Below are 17,354 nucleotides of genomic sequence, written 5' to 3'. Positions count from 1 at the left end.
AACCATCCGCTGCCTCTTTCGTGACCGATTCCTGCTTCCCAGCTGCCCTGGAATGGCCCCGCGGGAAGGGAGCCCGCCTGACTCTGGAGCCCTGATTTGGACGCATCTGGGCGCAGTCCCCGCCTCCGGTCACCCAGCCACCGTGTGGTCTTACTGCCCCCTGCAAACTCATTCTCCTCACGGGCAAACGGACGTCAAAACCGCACCCCAAACTTGAGGGGCGGCCGAGAGAACGTTCCTGCCACGCTTAGTGCGACGAGAGGACAGACCTGGTGACAAGTGGGCGTGACCTCTGTGACCATCCCCACCCCCCCGGGCATGAAATGCACAAAGCTGGGGGGTCCCGAGCAAAGGTGGGGGCGTCCTTGTCTTACGGGGGCGCAGGGCCAGTGCCTGCCAACGCATTTGTGCTGACGGGCGGATTCACGGTCCACTTTTGCACGCACGTGCGACGCTGGCTGCTCACACGTGATGCTGTGGGGACTGCGGAGTGTTTCCGAGCTCTGCCGATGAAAGTCAGCGGAGGCATCGCAAAGCCTGATTCGGTTTGATCTTCGGGGCTGAAGAGGCCACCGCAGCCAGGAGCAAGCTCGCGAGGCTGGGTCATCGGAACTGAGGGCGGCTGCGGACCCCGGAACTTGGGACTTTGGGGGCCTGGGCTCCGCCCGGCCGTGTGGCTGTCCTGGCGGGCTCCCTCGGACAGCGGGTCTGAGTGGCTTCCTCTTCCCTCCACGGGGAGGCAGGGAGCCGGGGTGCCACCTCTCCCGTCTTGTACGAGATCGTCTGACACACCACCTGCCTTCCAGCCCCTCTGAGCACCGCGGGTCCCAGTGACCCCACCGAGACCCCAAGGCCAGACCTCACGCCCCAGGACTAGGTCCCCCAGCACCCAGGCAAGGCCACCTCGACGGGGGCTCCCAGATGCACCCAGGAGGGCGGAGGCCGCCCCCCACCTCTCGAGCCCCTGCTGCCTGCATGCTTCCTTGCAGGGCTCCCCTGGACAGAAGCACGTGGGCCGGGCCCCCCGCACCGTCCGCTGCACCCTGACCAGCGTCCTGCCTCCCCCTTCCACGCTCCCCGGGGTCCCGGTCCTCAGGGCCCCACCTTCACGCCTCCGCCTGCCCACCTTCAACCACCTGCTTTCTGTTCCTCACCCTCTCCTCAAGAAAACCTGCCAGAAAATTCCATTGATCCACCCACGTGGACCAAATGGACCGATTAAAACTGTCTCTCTGGCGACCAGTTTTGAAAGGAACCGAAAAGAAAGTGTCTTGGCTAAAGCAACCGTCTCCGGATGTCCCCTCCTGGTCAAATACCGGGGGGTAAGTAACCACGCGGAGCTGCTTTAATGGGTTAACTCTAACCCCCTGGGGAACGGGGGCAGCTCCGTCCTGTTCGAAGGAGGAGAACGCGAAGTACGTGGTGAGGGTCAAGGCACTGGGGGCAGAGGAGGGGAGGGCGTTAACGGGGCCGATGGACCGTGAAGGCACCGTCCATCGTGGGTGATAAATGTAATGTCAAAGGCAGCCTCGTGGATGAAGTTCCGCAGGGGAGTGGGGGGCCCTCGCCTGGCCCACCCCACCCCCATGGATGGCGTCTGCATTTAGCACCAGGCCTGGGAGCGGAGGGAGCCCCAGGGCAGCGGGATGGCCTGCACTGGGCGCTGGGCGCTGGGCGCTGGGCGCTGAGTCCCCGCCGCAGGCCCTGGACACCTGACGCCTCCCGCTGGCTGCTGTCCCCCTGGCCGGGCGGGACCTCGGCCCTCTCACCCCATAGCCGCGGGGGTTACGTCAGCCGGCCGCGGGCCAGGACGTCCAGTTCCCAGCCCGACACCTGAGTCACGGGCTCTGTGGCTCGGCCCCGGCTGGCCCGGGTTTGCAGCTAACAGGGCCACCACCGTGGCCACGGCCCTGAGCCAGCTGGCCCCTCCCTCCTCCCCAGCCCTGGCCCTGCGCCTCCAGCCAGCTGCCCCAACAGATGTCGGCCAGCGGCCCTAAGTGGGGAAGCAGAAGCCTGGGGAGTCGGCCAGTCCGCCCCGCAGCCACCCGGCCGGCTGGCCACGGCCCCCTGTCCCTCACGGCCCCAGGGCCCTCTCTCCCTGCTGTCTCGTGTGCACTTAATCATCTTCTCCGAATCCCAGGGCGAGAGCGGAGAAGCCGGCTGGGGTGACACAGACGGGCAGTGAGCCAGGGCCGAGTGGCCCGAGCGACACTTGGAACAAGCCACACGCGGTCCGAGCTCCTGGGCGGCCACCTGATCCCTCCAGGTGACTCCTGCCACCCGCCTGTCCCCCACCCCGTGGCAGCGGCTCCACCCGTGGGACTGGCGGGGACAGAGAAGGGGGCATCGTGAGCTGATGCCCCACCCGAGGAAAGGCCTTCTGGCCACAGAACCGCCCCGCCTCCGGGCCTGCTGGGTCCCCAGGGAAACTGGAGGCACAGCCGCGGACTCACGGTGCCCCTTGAATTCTCCAAATTCTCGTCTCTCTCGGAGGAAACCTCAGGGCTCTAGCTGGGGAGGGGAGGGGAGCCGTCCCAGCAAACACGCGAAGGCCACGCCCTCCTCGGGAGAAATCCAGCCTTTTCATACTGATTTGCTCCATCACTTCACGTAACTTGCTCAGCTACGTTCAGGAATTCCGAAAAGGCCAGAATAAAACCGTGCTTGGGAGACTGCCTTCAAGGACCGAAAGTTTTCGTGGCTTCATGCACAGGACCCCCTAAGAGAGTCTGAAGAGTTTATTCTCCGCAGGAGGGCGATGTCACCTTGCAGACTTACGTCACCGTGACGTCGCTTACAAAGCTTTCTTCTTACACAGAGTGTGTGGGTGCAGCTAAGCTTAACTCTCGTCCAATGAGCCCAAACTCTGAGTTGATGGAGTTCAGCGTAACCAGGTTTGCATCATTGCAAACACAGTGTTAATAATATGTTATAAAATGTTAATATTCTATTATATTTTATTACTATTTAATTGTATTATATTCTGTGTAATATATTATATCATGATATTAAGTTACTGTTATGGAGGAGAGCCCAAAGAGGCAGGCGACTTAAAGTCCCCATGGATTGAGAATATTTTCCAAAAGGAAACTTAATCAGATACTTACAGACGGGCCCCACTTCTAAGAGATTATCAAAGGAGCAGCAGGACGTGGTTCCCAGGGTAGCCACCACCTGGAGGGCAAGAAGCAGACCGCTTTTCAGCCCTTCATCATAGTCACCCTGTAACCTCCACACGCACACACGGCCACCACCCCACCCCCAGGTCGAGCCCGGAGCCTTGAACGCCGTGCCGGGTGGACGGAGGTGAAAAGCAAGGGATGCGTGTTTAATGTTTGCAAGGAAGCATCATGGCGGGCTGACGTGGCAACAGAAAAGCGGGCCGTGAGGCTGTGCAGGGCACTGGTAGGGCGCCGGTGCTGCGGAGGGGCGGGCATGAAGGCGTGGACACGTGCACAGCGTCCCGCGTTCCGCGTTATCCGGATCGGCATTCCTTCCAGGAAGCAGGAGCGTGTGTGTGTGTTTGTGTGTGTGTGTGTGTGTGTGTGTGCGCGCCGAGGGCAGGGCAGCATCCCCAAGGGACAGGCTGCTCTGGGGACAGCATCCGGTCAGCTCAGAGCCCCCCACCCCAGGAGCCTGTCCAAGAGCATCGCTCCCTGACTCTCATCTGCCACCCTTGTCCTTCTGCATGATCCTGTCCCCAGGGACTAACTCCAGCCCTCCAAGGGTGAAGCTTTGCTCTCACAAGGAGATTCACCAGAGGCCCCTGCCGATGTTGAACGGAATGCGTCCAGGGTGTTCCCAGGAAGCTCTGAGAACCGTGGCCGCACGCCTGACCTCCCGCCCCCGCCGTCGGAGCGCCGAGCCATGATCACACCTGCACAAGCGACTTGCAAGTTCCACGCACGGGGCCGTCTCCCCGTCTACACCCACCACACTCTTGAACCCAGGGTCTGCGCCTTATTTCTTTGTTTTGCTGGGAAATCGCCCTTTGCAGGGCACAGAACAGGTGTTGAAACCCTTGCTGAGTGCAAACTCTCTCCAAGGGGCCCAGAGCATCTTCTGCTCCCAAAACCAAAGAGCCTCACTGATTGACGTTGGCGGGCGCTGGCTGGATACTGCAATCTCTCCTTCGATGTGACAACAGGGTCTTTCATTCATTCCTGGAGCCCCCAGCAACTCAGTGTGCTCAGAACCACACACAATCTAGTGAACGTGAGAACCTGGCTGGAGGTCTCTCTGTACAGCATTGGGAACTATATTCAATATCTTATAATAACTTACAGTGAAAAAGAAGAAGATGAATTTCTGTGTGTACTTGTATGACCGGAGCACCGTGCTGTGCACCGGAAATTGATACAACACTGCAAACTGACCAAACTTCAATAAATATATATATACACAAGAAATAAGTAAATAAATTGACCTAATTACCTCCCCCTGCAACAAAAGAAAAAAGAACATAAAACAATTTTATTAAAAAAAAAAAGGAATGACTGTTTTGAGTGCACACCGCCAGCCAGGCCTGGGGACGCTGCAGACACGACATTCAGTCGTCACAGCACACTAGGGAGCTGGACAGTCCCGCCCCCGACTTTACGGGTGGCTTAAGTGAGGCTCCCGGAGGTGGCTCCGAGGACACGCAGGCAGGGGCAGACTGACACGTGGCCCCGGGGGGGCTTAACTCCTGCTGTCCTGCGGGCTCAAGAGACCCTTCCTAGCATCCGAGGCCCCGCGCAGCTCACGAGGGCGGCGTGTGCATGACACGGGGAGAAGGTGCCAGGCCGGCGGGGCCCTGCGCGCCCGGTGTTCTAGAAGCCCGTGAGTCAGCCTGTCCTAATTCTCAGCAGCCACTTTGAAGCCGGCGCCTGCTCTGCTCCGGGCTCTGATTACCCCGGCTCAGCTCAGTGATGCTAACCTGATTTCAGCCGCTCTGCAGGAGGCATAATCACATTTGTGCAGTCCTGGGGCCCCGCGCCGGCCCCTCCCCTCCCCTCCTCCGACATCCGCGGCCCCGGCCGGCCGTCCCCTCTGCTCTGACACAAGCCCCGCGGGCAGGCACCGCTCCTCCTGACCTCAACAAGCTAGGAAGGCAAACCAGCGCAAGAAGAAAGGGAAACTTTATCATCACAAGCCCCGGCCAGTCCCTGGAGGGGCCGTGATTCCGATTTCCCCGCTCAGATCTGCCAAACGTGTCCTCGCTCTCAGCCGCAGCCCCCTCGGCGAAATCAGGTCGGTCTGCACCTCAGGATCACGTGCAGAATTACAACCACCGTGCATGCATTTCAGCGGGAACACCCCAGCGACAAGTCCAAGCTCAGAATCCATCCTTCCCGGACCAGCAGCCTCTCTCCCGGCTGCCCTGGCCCCCGGCTGCCCGTTTAAGACAACCGGTTACACTTCCTCGCACATCCTGGGACCCTCCACATCTCTGTGCCCTTGCACGACTCGTTCCTTTCACAAGAATCTGGGGTGCGCGTGAAAATCTGAGAGTCGCTGTGATGCGTTCCCAGTTCCTGGACAGGCTGGCGAGCGTAAGCTGGAGCAGGGCCTGGGCACCTGCATTCCCACAGCTCCCCAGGGGGCCCCAAAGTGCAGTCAGATGACCACCCTGGGGCCAGTGCCTTGATGGCAACATTTTACTGTCATCACATTCGACATCTCGGTCCCGACACTGAATGCCACCACGACCACAGCCAGGCAACTCTCCAAGCTTCCGCCTGATGCCACCCCGACTATTTCTTCCCCAGTGGAAAATGCCCACTCATGCACGGGAAAACCAGCTACTCCTTGGCTAGCTGGACGTCTTTGTTACATCATAGCGAATTATACTTTAATTAGTCACTGCCTGCTTGCAACACATCTCCCACAAGTGGCACATCCCAGCGTCCAGGCAGCCGGGCGTTCCTGGATTTCACTTTGAATTTGGCTCACTCGTGTGTCACTCATCTACCAGGACGAGCGGCCGTTACATGGTGTCACTTTGAATGGGAGGCAGAAGGAAGGCTTCTGGGCTCAGCTGAACCCCCCAGGCTGGGAACCCCCATTACCTGTTTCTGAGTTGAACACAGGTGAGGGAGGAAGGGAAAAATACGGGTGTGTCGGTCAGTCCAGCCTCTCTCAAGCCGAGGCAGGCCGACAGACAGCATGTGTACCGCCCAGGCCTGCAACCCCCCCGGAAAGTGGCCCCCGACGGGCCCTGACACTCCCCTGGGGCCACGTGGACTTACGAAGAAAGGAATCAGGCCGGCGGCTTTGTCGCGCTCCAGGGCCTCCTGCAGGGCAGAAGCTCGCAGGGCAAACTTGCCATCGGAAGGGATCGCCTTCAGCTTCACTCCCCCGATCAGTCCGGCTCTCTCCACCGAGGAGTGGGCCTGCGAGGGAGCGGCAAGGCAGGTGGGACTCAGGACCCGGGCTCCGCGGGGCCCCCATGCCTCTGGGCGCAGCTCCTTCCCGCCCCGCGCCCTGCACCTTCATTCATCCCCTCATCCTGCAGAATCTGCGTCTCAGTTTAATGATTTAGACTCTTTGGAGGAGGGGGTTACTGGGCCATACTGGGTCATTTTTCACCCACTGGTTTGAATTCTCCAGCAGCAGTGAGCTCCTGGATGGCACACCCACAGGCGCACCTGGACACCCGGGCTCAGATCAGGGCGCTGCCTCCGGCTGGGGGGCCCCGGGCAGCGGGGGGCCAAGTTCAGTCAGTGAACGCTCCATGGGTGGGGTCTGGGGAAAAGGAGCCAGGACAGGGCAGCCCCACAGGATGGCGGTCCGTCCTCTCTCGGGGACCCTCAGGGAAGAAATCCAACGGCGACTGAAGTCGCCACCCTCTCCCTACAGCCCCACCCGCATGGTCGCACGCTGGACCCCGTCCTGGGGCCCCGGGCAGGTGCGGGTGGGGTGGACACAGCTGGGCATGGCGGCCTCAGGGCACATTGACTTTCTTTTCAACTTGATCTACTACGTTCTCCCCTTTAATGCGGGCGTCTGTCTTAGTGATATCCTTAGTCTGTCCTTGCATTTGAAACGGTGCTGCCCAAACTGGTTTGATTTTGCTCTGACGTAACACAAAACACTGCGCTCTCGGGGGCTGGATGGGGCTCGATGGGGCTGGACGGGGCTGGATGGATCTGGACAGGGCTGGATGGGGCTCGATGAGGCTGGATGGGGCTGGATGGGGCTGGATGGGGCTCGATGGGGCTGGATGGGGCTTGATGGGGCTGGACGGGGCTGGACGGGGCTGGACGGGGCTGGATGGGGCCAACACACCCACCTGGTCGGACGCGTAGGCCACCAGCTTCTCCATGACGGCGGCCTGCGTCAGCCCCGGGGAGGTGGTCTGCAGGCGTCGTGTGACTTTGGTCCGAGCGGCCAGCAGGGCCACCAGCGTGGCTTCACTGGCGCTTCCCTAAAGCAAAGAGAGGGTCCGAAATGAGCCTCCAAGTGCAGCCAAGGAGTCAGGATCTCGCCTTGGGAGACGTGACCTGGGTCACCATATTTTTCTTAGAAGATGAATCTGAAATCACAGTGGTCGCTCTCCTGAACACCTGGATTGCCTCCTGGGCTCTTAGGGTTGTTTCAGAGTCGCTTTGTCTCTGTTTTTCATTTTTTTTTTTTTAACGGAGGTACCAGGGGACTTTACAGCACAGGGAACTGTATTCAATTCCTTGTAATGAGCTGGAATGGAAAAGAATCTGAAATTTATATATATGTACATATGTGTGTGATGGAATCACTTTGCTGTACACGTGAAACTAACATTGTAAATCAACTACACTTCCATAAAAAATAAGAATTAAGTATTTTTTTAAAAAAGAGATCTTTATAGAGTGGGCGCCAATCCCGCCTGGCTAATGTCCTTATAAGGAGAGGAGAGGCGAGGTCACGGGGAGAAGACGGCCGTCTGCCGGCCGAGCAGAGGAGCCTCAGGGAAACCAGCCCGCCTCCACCTTGACCTTGACGTCCAGCCTCCAGGATGGGAGACAGTCCGTGTCTGCAGTGTGAGTGGCCCCGTCTGTGGTGCATCCTTGTGACCTCCTTAGCAAACTGATGCAACGAATGTCAATCCCTTATTTTGGCAAAGTAGTAAAGGCTGATGCTAAATTGGGAGGCGCTGAAACATGACTTGAATTCGGCACTCATGAGGTTGTCCCATCCAATTTGCAAAATGACCCTGTTGTTAGAATTTGTCACCTTCAGGTGGGAGACCGATGCTCAGGGAGACAAAGTAACTTGCCCCAAGTCACCGGCGAGTTAGCGGCAAGGTCAGGGGTGAGCCCACATCTGTCGGGGGGTCGGGGACCTCCCCACATTTATCACCCACTTCCCTGCTCACGATCACGGAGCCTTAAGCAAATCCTAGAAGAAACCACGAGCTGAATCGTATTACGAATTCCAAAGAAAGGCAGATTCTTGCTGACTAGGAGGAGATTGCTAAGGGTTCAGAGTTTCACAGAGAAAGATACAACGAAACAGTGAAAGCGGTTAACCTCTCTTGTTAACATTTTATTTTATGTACACGTGTCTGTAATCACCTCAATGTAGCCTCTCCGATGGGTTTTAATTTTCCTCTGGCCGCATTTCCTCTGGCAAAGAAACACCTGGGGAAGTGAAGTCGGCGCCGGTAGACACCGACTTCACAAGTCTGTGTCTCACGTCATGTGTGTGTGTGTCGGAGACGTGGAACGTGGAAAGGTTACTGAAAGGCTCAGCTCCCTGGATGGGGGTCCTCCTCACCCCTACGCCCCCCGGGGGCGCGCAGCCCCTCCCTACACGCCACCCTCTTTCTGAAGCCTTGGAGCATCACCCCCACACATCCACGCTCCTCTGATGAGAGCCTTGCATCACCATCAAATTCATTATGGGGCTTCCTTTGGGCTCTGTCCTTGCCTGAGAGAAGATGCCCTTTCTTCAGGCAACAAAAAGGGATTTAAAAGAAAATGCCCCATAAAGTCATTGCCAGTCAAGCAACCCCGTACCAGCTGGGCGGCAGTGATGGGGCGGGGGGACCAGTGGGTCTCCTGGTCTTTTTGGGGATCAGATCTCTGCAGGGGACCAGGGGAGCTGCTCTTGTGCTGAGAGCAGAAATGATACTTTGCTTTTCTGCGGCGCAGGAAGGTTGCCATGGCAAGCGGCGGAGGGGCAGACGGAACATCCCTGAGGCTGCCGATGCCACCAGCAGACAGGTCTTTTCATCTGCTGGGTTTTCGCGTGTCGCCCCACCCACAGCGGGAAATTGGCTTTTCTTCCACGAGACCTTTCAAATGCAATTGAGAGACTAATTTCCTGGCCCTGTTTGTCCAGCTCAAAGGATGACTCGCCATTTGACTCAGACACCTGTCACTGCCGACGCCCGGCAGCGGTGATTATGGCTCGGGGGTGCGGGGGGAGGCGGGGGTGCCAGCATCCCCTGTATCCAGGGCCCCTTGGCTGTCACCGAGCTCAGGCGCTCTCTGGGACTTTGCAAATTATAGACAATCAGCCTTGTCAGCTGGGAAGGGAGGGCCTTGAGCAGACGTGAGAGGCTGTTTTCATCCAGCAGACTGAGTGGACTGGGTTCCCAGGGGGCTTGAATTGTATCCTGGGCTGAGAAATGTTGGAATCACTCCCAACCAAACCCTGGGGCTTCTGTGCTTTCTGGAAAATGGGTTCATCTTTAAAACAAGAGATAATTTTTAAGATCGAGCCCAGGGCAGCATGCCCACCTCTGGACACTCTCACCCAAGCAAATGGTCAGGGGTGAGCTGGTCGGACGCTCCCACATGGACCAGCCATGCCTCTAACTGGCTGGTGCCCTTGGGCCTCGCTTTCCTTATCTGTGAGCGAGATTGCTGATGATCCAATCAACCCTCCTAATTATTTGGAGGTTAAAAAACGGGCTCATAAAACACAAGAAATAAGTTAAAAACACAGCCTAATTCAGAGCAGGTATTGAATTAAAAGTAGCTATTATTACAATACACCCAGGATTATGGGGTATTTGTAAGATTTTTGGAAAGTATCAAATTCGAGGGATCATCTTGGGCTGCTGAAAAGAAACGAATGTGAGATTGTTTCAGTTATAACCTCCGGTGACCGAGGAAAACTGCTTATATTTTGGTTTTGGGTTGATTTTGGGCAGAACAGGAGCAGAGAGTATGGACTGCACCAGCATGACCCCAGCAGAAAACTGACTATCCTCTTAGAACATTGCTCACCCCCAACCTCAAGGGTGTCCTTTGAGATCTGATTTATAAGAGGGAAAAATGTGACATTGTATAAATAGCCCTGTTCGTATACACTGTGGCACATTGCAGACAATCACGCAGAATGTTCTCAAAGAATATTTAAACCATGGGGAATGCTCACCATAAAATAGTAAAACATCACACAGAAAATCTGTACGATGAATTGCATTATCCCAGTTTTGTTTATGTGTAGGTACACATACCCGCGCACACACACACACACACAAGTATTGAAATAACACGGGGAGGAAGTATGCCCCCAAAATGTTTCCAGATCTTTTCCATTTTTATAACAGACGTCTAGTTTCCATAAGTAGGAAGGGGACAATCCTTTTAAGTGGGATGACAGTACCGGAATGGACACGGAAGGCATTAAATTGGCAATGTGGGAAACTGAGACCACGATGTAAAGAAAACCACAGGAATCCCCCCAAAAACACAGAGAGAAGATGACCAAAAAAGGAAAATAACAAAAGAGAGCTAGGAATTATGGGAAATGTCCCCAATCCATGGGAAATCAAAGTTCCTGGAAAAGAACTAAAGTGGGAGAAAAATGTTCCCAGGTGAAGAAGGAGCTGAGTCTGGCATTAACAGGGCTCCCCCAAGGCTGGGGAGTGGGGTCAAAGTGAAAAAAAAGGTCTTGGCAAAAATGTGTGTAATTAAAATCAAAAGTAATTCTATACCGTATGACCCAGGAATCCCGCTCCTGGGCATATATCCAGAAGGAACCCTGCTTGAAAAAGACACCTGCACCCCAATGTTCACAGCAGCACTATTTACAGCAGCCAAGACATGGAAACAGCCTAAATGTCCCTCAACAGAGGACTGGATAAAGAAGCCATGGTCTATTTATACAATGGAATACTACTCAACCATAAAAAAGGATAAAATAACACCATTTGCAGCAACATGGATGGACCTGGAGAATGTCACTCTAAGTGAAGTAAGCCAGAGAGAGAAAGAAAAGTACCATATGAGATCACTCATATGTGGAATCTAAAACAAAACAAAACAAAACAAAACAAAAAAACAAAGCATAAATACAAAACAGAAACAGACTCATAGACATAGAATACAAACTTGTGGTTGCCAGAGGGGCAAGGGGTGGGAAGGGACAGACTCGGAGTTCAAAATTTGCAGATACTGACAGGCATATATAGAATAGATACACAAAATTATCCTGTAGAGCACAGGGAAATATATACAAGATCTTGTGGTAGCTCACAGCAAAAAAGAATGTGACAATGAATATATGTATGTTCACGTAAAAAAATTAAATAAAATAAAACCGCTGGTTAGCAAGTGCATCTGGCAAAAAAAAAAAAAAAAAAAAAAAAAAAAAAAAAAAAAAAAAAAAAAGAAGAAGAAGAAGAAAAAGAAAAGAAAAAGTGTTAGAGCACCTCCAGGTCCAGAACTGAGTTGAACAGAATTCAAAACCAGGGCCCCCCATCCCCACCCCCCACCCTCCAACCCCCAAGCTGTCCAGCCCTGCCGCCCTCCTCAGGTTACTGGGACCATCTTCTCTCCTGTCCACACGTGGGCTCTTCACGAGCAGTGATGCCCCAGAGAATCAGGACCGAGGTGCTGGAGACCAGAAAGCCACCTGGCCCTCCCCCCACCCATCAGATGCAGCTGAGGGGTGTGGACAGCCGTCCCCGCCCCAAGGCCAGAAGGAAGCTCGGAACTCCTATCTTTGTGTGTGTTTTTTCCAATGCTGAGCCTCTGACAGGCAGAAAACTGACCAGGGTTGCTGAAATGTCTGCATTTGTGAGAAAAATCATAGCCACTGCTGTGTTGAAGTCCAGTTCGCAGCGTCACATCGGGGCTTGGCTTACCCACTTAAAATCACTCACAAACACTGCTGTAGGATGGAGGGTGTTAGAACACCCAGGAGGTGAGGCGGGAGGGTCCGGAGGGGTGGGGTCTGAGCCCGGCCTCGCTGGTCACACGGACCATTTCATACGAAGTAACGCCAAGAGTTACCTGCTTATCAGTCCTATGAGTAATGGACCATTGACGCTCCCAACCAGAATCGTCACACAAGAGCATCTATGACTCAGCTTCCCGTGCTGACCCCAAGCAGGGCTGGGATGATTTATCTGAACCCTGGCAGCAACCAGCCCGGCCCCATTGGACCTGACAGAGGGAACTTGTCTCCAACTTCAATGTAGCGGGCCCATTTGCCCTGTTTCTCGTAGCAGAATACGCCCTCATCACCATAATAAACATCTTCACAGCCATCCTTTTCCTGAGAACATCCCATACATGGCAGAATTACACACAGGCACCTTCATTATCAAAACCCTCCTGCTGACCGTCTTCTTCACAGCAATCTGAGCATCCTGTCCAGGACCGCACGAACACCAACCTATATACCTCTTATGCAAACACCTTTCCATCACACCAGGGGCTCCGCCACGAACACAAGAAACAGGCCTGACCACAGAGTTACTTTGGAAGAGTAAATAGACCGAGAGCAAGAAGGCGATGGGTCACAGAGAAGTCAGCCATCGGTCGCGGCACGAGGCCTGTTTACGAAAGTGCATTTCAGCATCTCTGCACCAGAATGACCCGACGTGCAGGTTAGAAGGCCGACTCCTAGGCCCGCCTAAGACTTGGTGAGTCTGGACCTGTAGGGGTAGGTCTCCCTCTGTGACCCTGACACGTACTGGATGTGTTTGGCCGAAGAAGACACTGCTTTCATCTCGGAACCTGTGAACATTTACCTTACATGCAGGAGGGACCTTGTCAATGAGATTAAGTTAAGAACCTTGGTGCAGCGGGGGATTATTTTGGATTATCTGGATGGACCCAGTCTCATCACAGGGATCTTTAATAGTGAAGAATCTTTCTCATCTGTGGTCAGTGGGAGATGTGGCCGTGAAGGAAAGGCCAGAGAGATGGGACAGTGCAGGCTCTGAACACGGAGGAGGAGGGCCGCGGCTCAGGAATGCAGGAAGCTTCCGGAAGCTTCCAGAAACTTCCAGGAAGCTTCCTAGAAAAGGCAAGGGCAGATTCTTGCGTGGAATCGCCAAGGTGTCAACCCTGATTTTAGCCCAGAAAGAGCCATGTCAGGTCCCTGGCCCACAAGAACTGTGACGTAACAGGTTTATGTTGTCTTAAGCCAAACACAAGGGAGTTTAAAAACCCGGGTCCGGTTGAGCAGTCCCGACCCTGGAAGTTGGGGCTTGCCTCCTAGTTTTGCTTGGCCACACTAGCCCGGTGACCTCACACCAAGGCAGCCGGGCCTCCGTCCCCATCGGTCCGGTCAGCAGAGCCACAGCTGGCCTCAGTGATGCTCAGAGCCTCTGGGAAGACAGTGTCTGGAAAAGGAAATTCCTTTTTCCACCCCCAAGTAAACGGTGCTTCCCCAGGGGGTGTGATGGGTTGGATGGGGTCCCTCTTTAGTGCCAGAAAAGAAAAAAGCCGGCAAGTCCAGGTCTTCTTAGGTGGCACTTGTCCTGCCGATGTCACACCGTGACTGTCACTCACGCGTGTCCTGTCCCTCTCAAAGGTGCACGCCAGGTGAAGAGAATGAATTCAATCAGCGCAGAGAAAAGGCAGCATCTCTCGGGAAGGTGGGGCCCTCTCTAGTCACAGCTGCCCCTCGCTGCACCGAGGACAGCCCTAGGGGCGGTCCTGTCGTGGTTCTGCAGTCAGACGGGGGTGAGCTCAGACCCCAGCTCTAGAACTTACCCGCTGGGAACCGACGGACCGGTTCCCGGCTGCTCTGAGCCTCAGTTTGCTCGCCTGTGAAATGGGAGTCTTAACATGGCCCCTGATTTATAGTGTCCTGGTGAGGATGAGCTGTAACACATTTTTCCGCAGCATAACCACAGCCGTTTCCCTCCATGCGGCCCAGCCGGCGCATCCCCGGAAGCTGGACCCCCGTACCCTCTGCCTTACCTGGATCACCCCGCCCCCTTCTCCGGCTTCTCCAGCCAAGAACGCCTCGGGCAGCTGCAGCATCCGCCCCAGCCAGTCCATCATCACCGTCTCCAGCTCAGTGCACGCCGGGCTGGCGGCCTGTCCAGGGAGGGAGGAGAGGAGTGAAGCAAGGGAGGGCTGGCCTCTCCCCGGGCGGGAATCGCTTGGAGGGCAGGGGCTGGCCCTCCCATCGCAGGGCTCCCGGTGGCCAGCAGCAGGGGGCACAGCCAGCTTTGCCGGAGCTGCAGTGTGCTGTCCATTCAGGATCCCACGTGTCCTTACACGCCTCGGGCCATTTGTCACCCTGAGTCATCAGTTGGCTCAGCATCAGAGCATCAACAAATGGACGCCCGGGACCCAAAAGGCCAACGGCAGACCCTGGCCTTGGGAGAAGCCCCTACGGTGCGACTCAGTCCCCAGGGGGTCCTTGACACTGGGAGACGGGCAGCTCCCCCCGCCCGAGTGCTCTGCGTCCCTGGGGTGCCGTGTGGGGCTGCAGCCCTGCCCACCCTTTCCGGCAGGGCTCTTCCCTGCGCTGTGTCTGCGCAGAAGAAGGGCCGGGGCCTGGGGGAGTGGAGGCAGCGGCTGGCACTTCTGATGGGCTGGCGCCTCTCTGGGGACAGCGGCGGGAACACAGGGGACGGGACGTGGGCATGGCGTCCCTCAGACGGCAGATTGTACAGAAATCCTCTGGTCTGCTTGGGAGACGCGCAGAATCAGGCCTTGGGCTGCCGAAAACCCAGCCCCTCGGCGTGATTCTAACTCACCCTCTAAAAACACTGCTGTGCAGAATTGGCTTTGGCTATTAACACCGTTCCAGAAAGTTCTTTCTAGCTCCCTCTGTTTCCCTGTATTCCAAATTCCCCTACGTGCCAACTGCCACCCGCCAGGAGAACGTGTCCCATGTCCCCATGCGGGGCCATACCCCCAGCACCCCCCCCCCGGGCCATGTGACACTCACCCAGGAGAAGCCGATGCAGCCGATGGCCCCGCACAGCATGTCTGCGAGCATGGCCGGGTACGAGCTGGCCGTGGGGAAGTAGGCAAAGAAGTAGGGGCTGTGCCAGTGGGTCACCTGTGCGGGGACGGGGCGGTCACTGGGGGGCCCGGGAGGCCAGCCCACGGGCAGAGGAGCCTGGCTGCAAACCGAGTCTCTAAAAACAACCCCGTTTTCCGAGACTGTAAAGTGGCGGAGCGCACCTGTCAGTGACGGAGATGCCCTGGGGCCCAGTCTCTTCGTGTTGCAAGATTGGTTTTGCCAAAACTGGTCCAAAAAAAGCGTCCATATTGGGGAAAAAAGGCCTGAGTTTTGAGCCTCCTCCTTAACTCTCTATACAATCCCTTTCATGCAGCCAAGCATCTCTCTCCCCCAGATCCTTCACTTCCTCTGCCCCCGCCCTGCCAGCCTCGCCGGGGTGTGTGGGGCCAGGACGGCGCTGAGACCGCATCCAGGTGTCGGGGACAAGGAGAGGATTGCAGGGACACAGCCGTCCGGGGGGATGGGAGCCGGGCAAGCCCCTGGGGCTGGAAGGTCTAGCGGTCGGAACACGGGATCTGCTGGGAAGATCTCAGGGTTTGGGGAGGAAACTAAGGAGGAGAGAAAGTGGGGGTGCCCCACCCCGTTTTTGCTTCCTTATGTGTCTTTGCTGATGACATGCCTGTTGAGCGAGCACAGAATAAGGCCTTCGGGCACCCCCACCCCAGCAGAGGAAAGAAGGGAGCGGGGACCGTCCTTCAGCATCCACTGGGGTTGGAACTGTAATCAGCGTCCCGCAGACCGCGGCGACTCCCGGACCTCCGCACCCCTCCATCCCGGGCACACTCTTTGATTTTCTGGGGGGCTCAGCCCCACCACCCCCTTGGGCAGGACAGCACATGCTCCAGGTTCTCTCCCGGCTCGAACCTTCTCCAGGCCCGTCTCAGGATCCCCAAAGGCGGCCGACACTGCCCACCCTGGTCATGCCCACGGTCCGGGGCGGAGGGCGGACATCCCTTCCTCGAGAGCACTGGGCATCAATCGTCTGCCGTCCCAGACGTGGGACCAGAGAGGCCCAGAGTGAGAAGGGAGCCGACCTGGACCTCTGCGAGGACCGGGAGCCTCCAGCAGGGTGTGTGTGGTCCCAGGAACGAAGACCAGGTCCCACGGCCACCACGGCCACCCCCACATCTGCAGGGTGAGGGCAGGGAAGGACCCGGGGGGCGGGGGCGAGGAGTCGGCAGGGACCCTCCTGGGGCAGTGAGGGGAGGGACTCTAGCTGCTCAGGAGTCCAGAGCGCTCAGAGCCATTCAGCCTGGGTGTGCATGTCTGTGCATGCGTGTATGTGCGTGTGCATGCGTGTGTGTGCGTCTGTGTACACGCGAGCTCGGGGCGCAGCCAGGCCCAGGGCAGAAGTCAGCATCTCAGTGGACTGACTGACAGAGCAGGTGACCTGTGGGACTGAAGGGCTGGGGAATGTTCTGGAGGGAGGGAGGCACCCAGCACAGCTGGGGCTTGGAGGCTCGGGCAAGGGAGGCTGCTGGTGAGGCCGAGAGGCCCAGAGGCACAGCAGGCCCGCTGTCCGGGGCCCACGATGCTCAGAGAGGCCCTGAAAAACATTTTCACTTCTTTTAAAATCAGAAGGAAAAGGTAAACTTGCAGGTCAAAGAAAAATACAATCTGTAATGTTAGTGTCTTAATGCCAATGCAGTGGTAAACTGTAATTTCCAGGGGGTGAGAGTGTGGCCACGGGCATTCTGCCCGCCTTGGGCACCTGGAGGCCCTCACCGCGTCCCCTCCCACCGGGTCTGGGAAAAGACGAGAGACCCTCGACTGGGGACACGGGCACCTTTGCTTTCCCTCTGGACCGACCCTCACATAAGGCAGGTGGACGTGCCCGCATGGGCCCTGCAGACGCCCCGAGAGCCTCCCGCATCACACAGCCAGCAGCTGGCGGGGCCGGGACTCCCACCCGGGACCCTGCCCCAGAGCCCGAGCCGGCCCGGCCCAGCTCTGCACAGTGACTGCCCCTGTCTGGCCGACCGAGCAGGGAGCTCGCAGAGTCCTCAGTGCCCCTGCTCCCCCTGCCTGGACTGCAGTGCTCCCCGAATTCCTGCATCCCCCACTGGGATGATACCAGGAGCTGGGGCCTTTGGGAGGCGTCGGGGTTTGATCAGACGGTGAGGGCGGGGCCCCGGGGGGCGGAAAGGCCCTGCGAGGACAGT

At 56.9% G+C, this 17,354-nt stretch overlaps 1 protein-coding gene across 11 annotated transcripts in view; it reads right to left on the bottom strand.

Moving 5' to 3' along the window:
- DDC (dopa decarboxylase) overlaps positions 1-17,354 on the bottom strand; it is a 45,526-nt gene that overhangs the window by 14,408 nt on the left and 13,764 nt on the right. For 8 of the 11 annotated variants that reach the window (XR_004318503.1, XR_004318502.1, XM_032476239.1 and 5 more), the window contains 6 exons: positions 15,115-15,228; positions 14,133-14,252; positions 7,274-7,408; positions 6,231-6,374; positions 4,285-4,371; positions 3,108-3,174 (listed from right to left, as the gene is read on the bottom strand). Coding sequence is in view for 9 of the 11 variants with exons in the window: in XM_032476239.1 (XP_032332130.1) it covers positions 3,108-3,174; positions 4,285-4,371; positions 6,231-6,374; positions 7,274-7,408; positions 14,133-14,252; positions 15,115-15,228 (667 nt within the window). In the remaining 2 variants the exon portion in view is untranslated. Of the gene's footprint in view, positions 1-3,107; positions 3,175-3,945; positions 4,207-4,284; positions 4,372-6,230; positions 6,375-7,273; positions 7,409-14,132; positions 14,253-15,114; positions 15,229-17,354 lie in introns of those variants that run through there. The other 3 variants (XM_032476238.1, XM_032476235.1, XM_032476237.1) reach the window with 2 other exon arrangements.

Source organism: Camelus ferus, unplaced genomic scaffold, assembly GCF_009834535.1.
Source record: "Camelus ferus isolate YT-003-E unplaced genomic scaffold, BCGSAC_Cfer_1.0 contig313, whole genome shotgun sequence".
Lineage (NCBI taxonomy): Eukaryota > Metazoa > Chordata > Mammalia > Artiodactyla > Camelidae > Camelus > Camelus ferus.
Note: the sequence above shows the minus strand (reverse complement) of the source record. Positions and strands in the feature narration are given on the sequence as shown.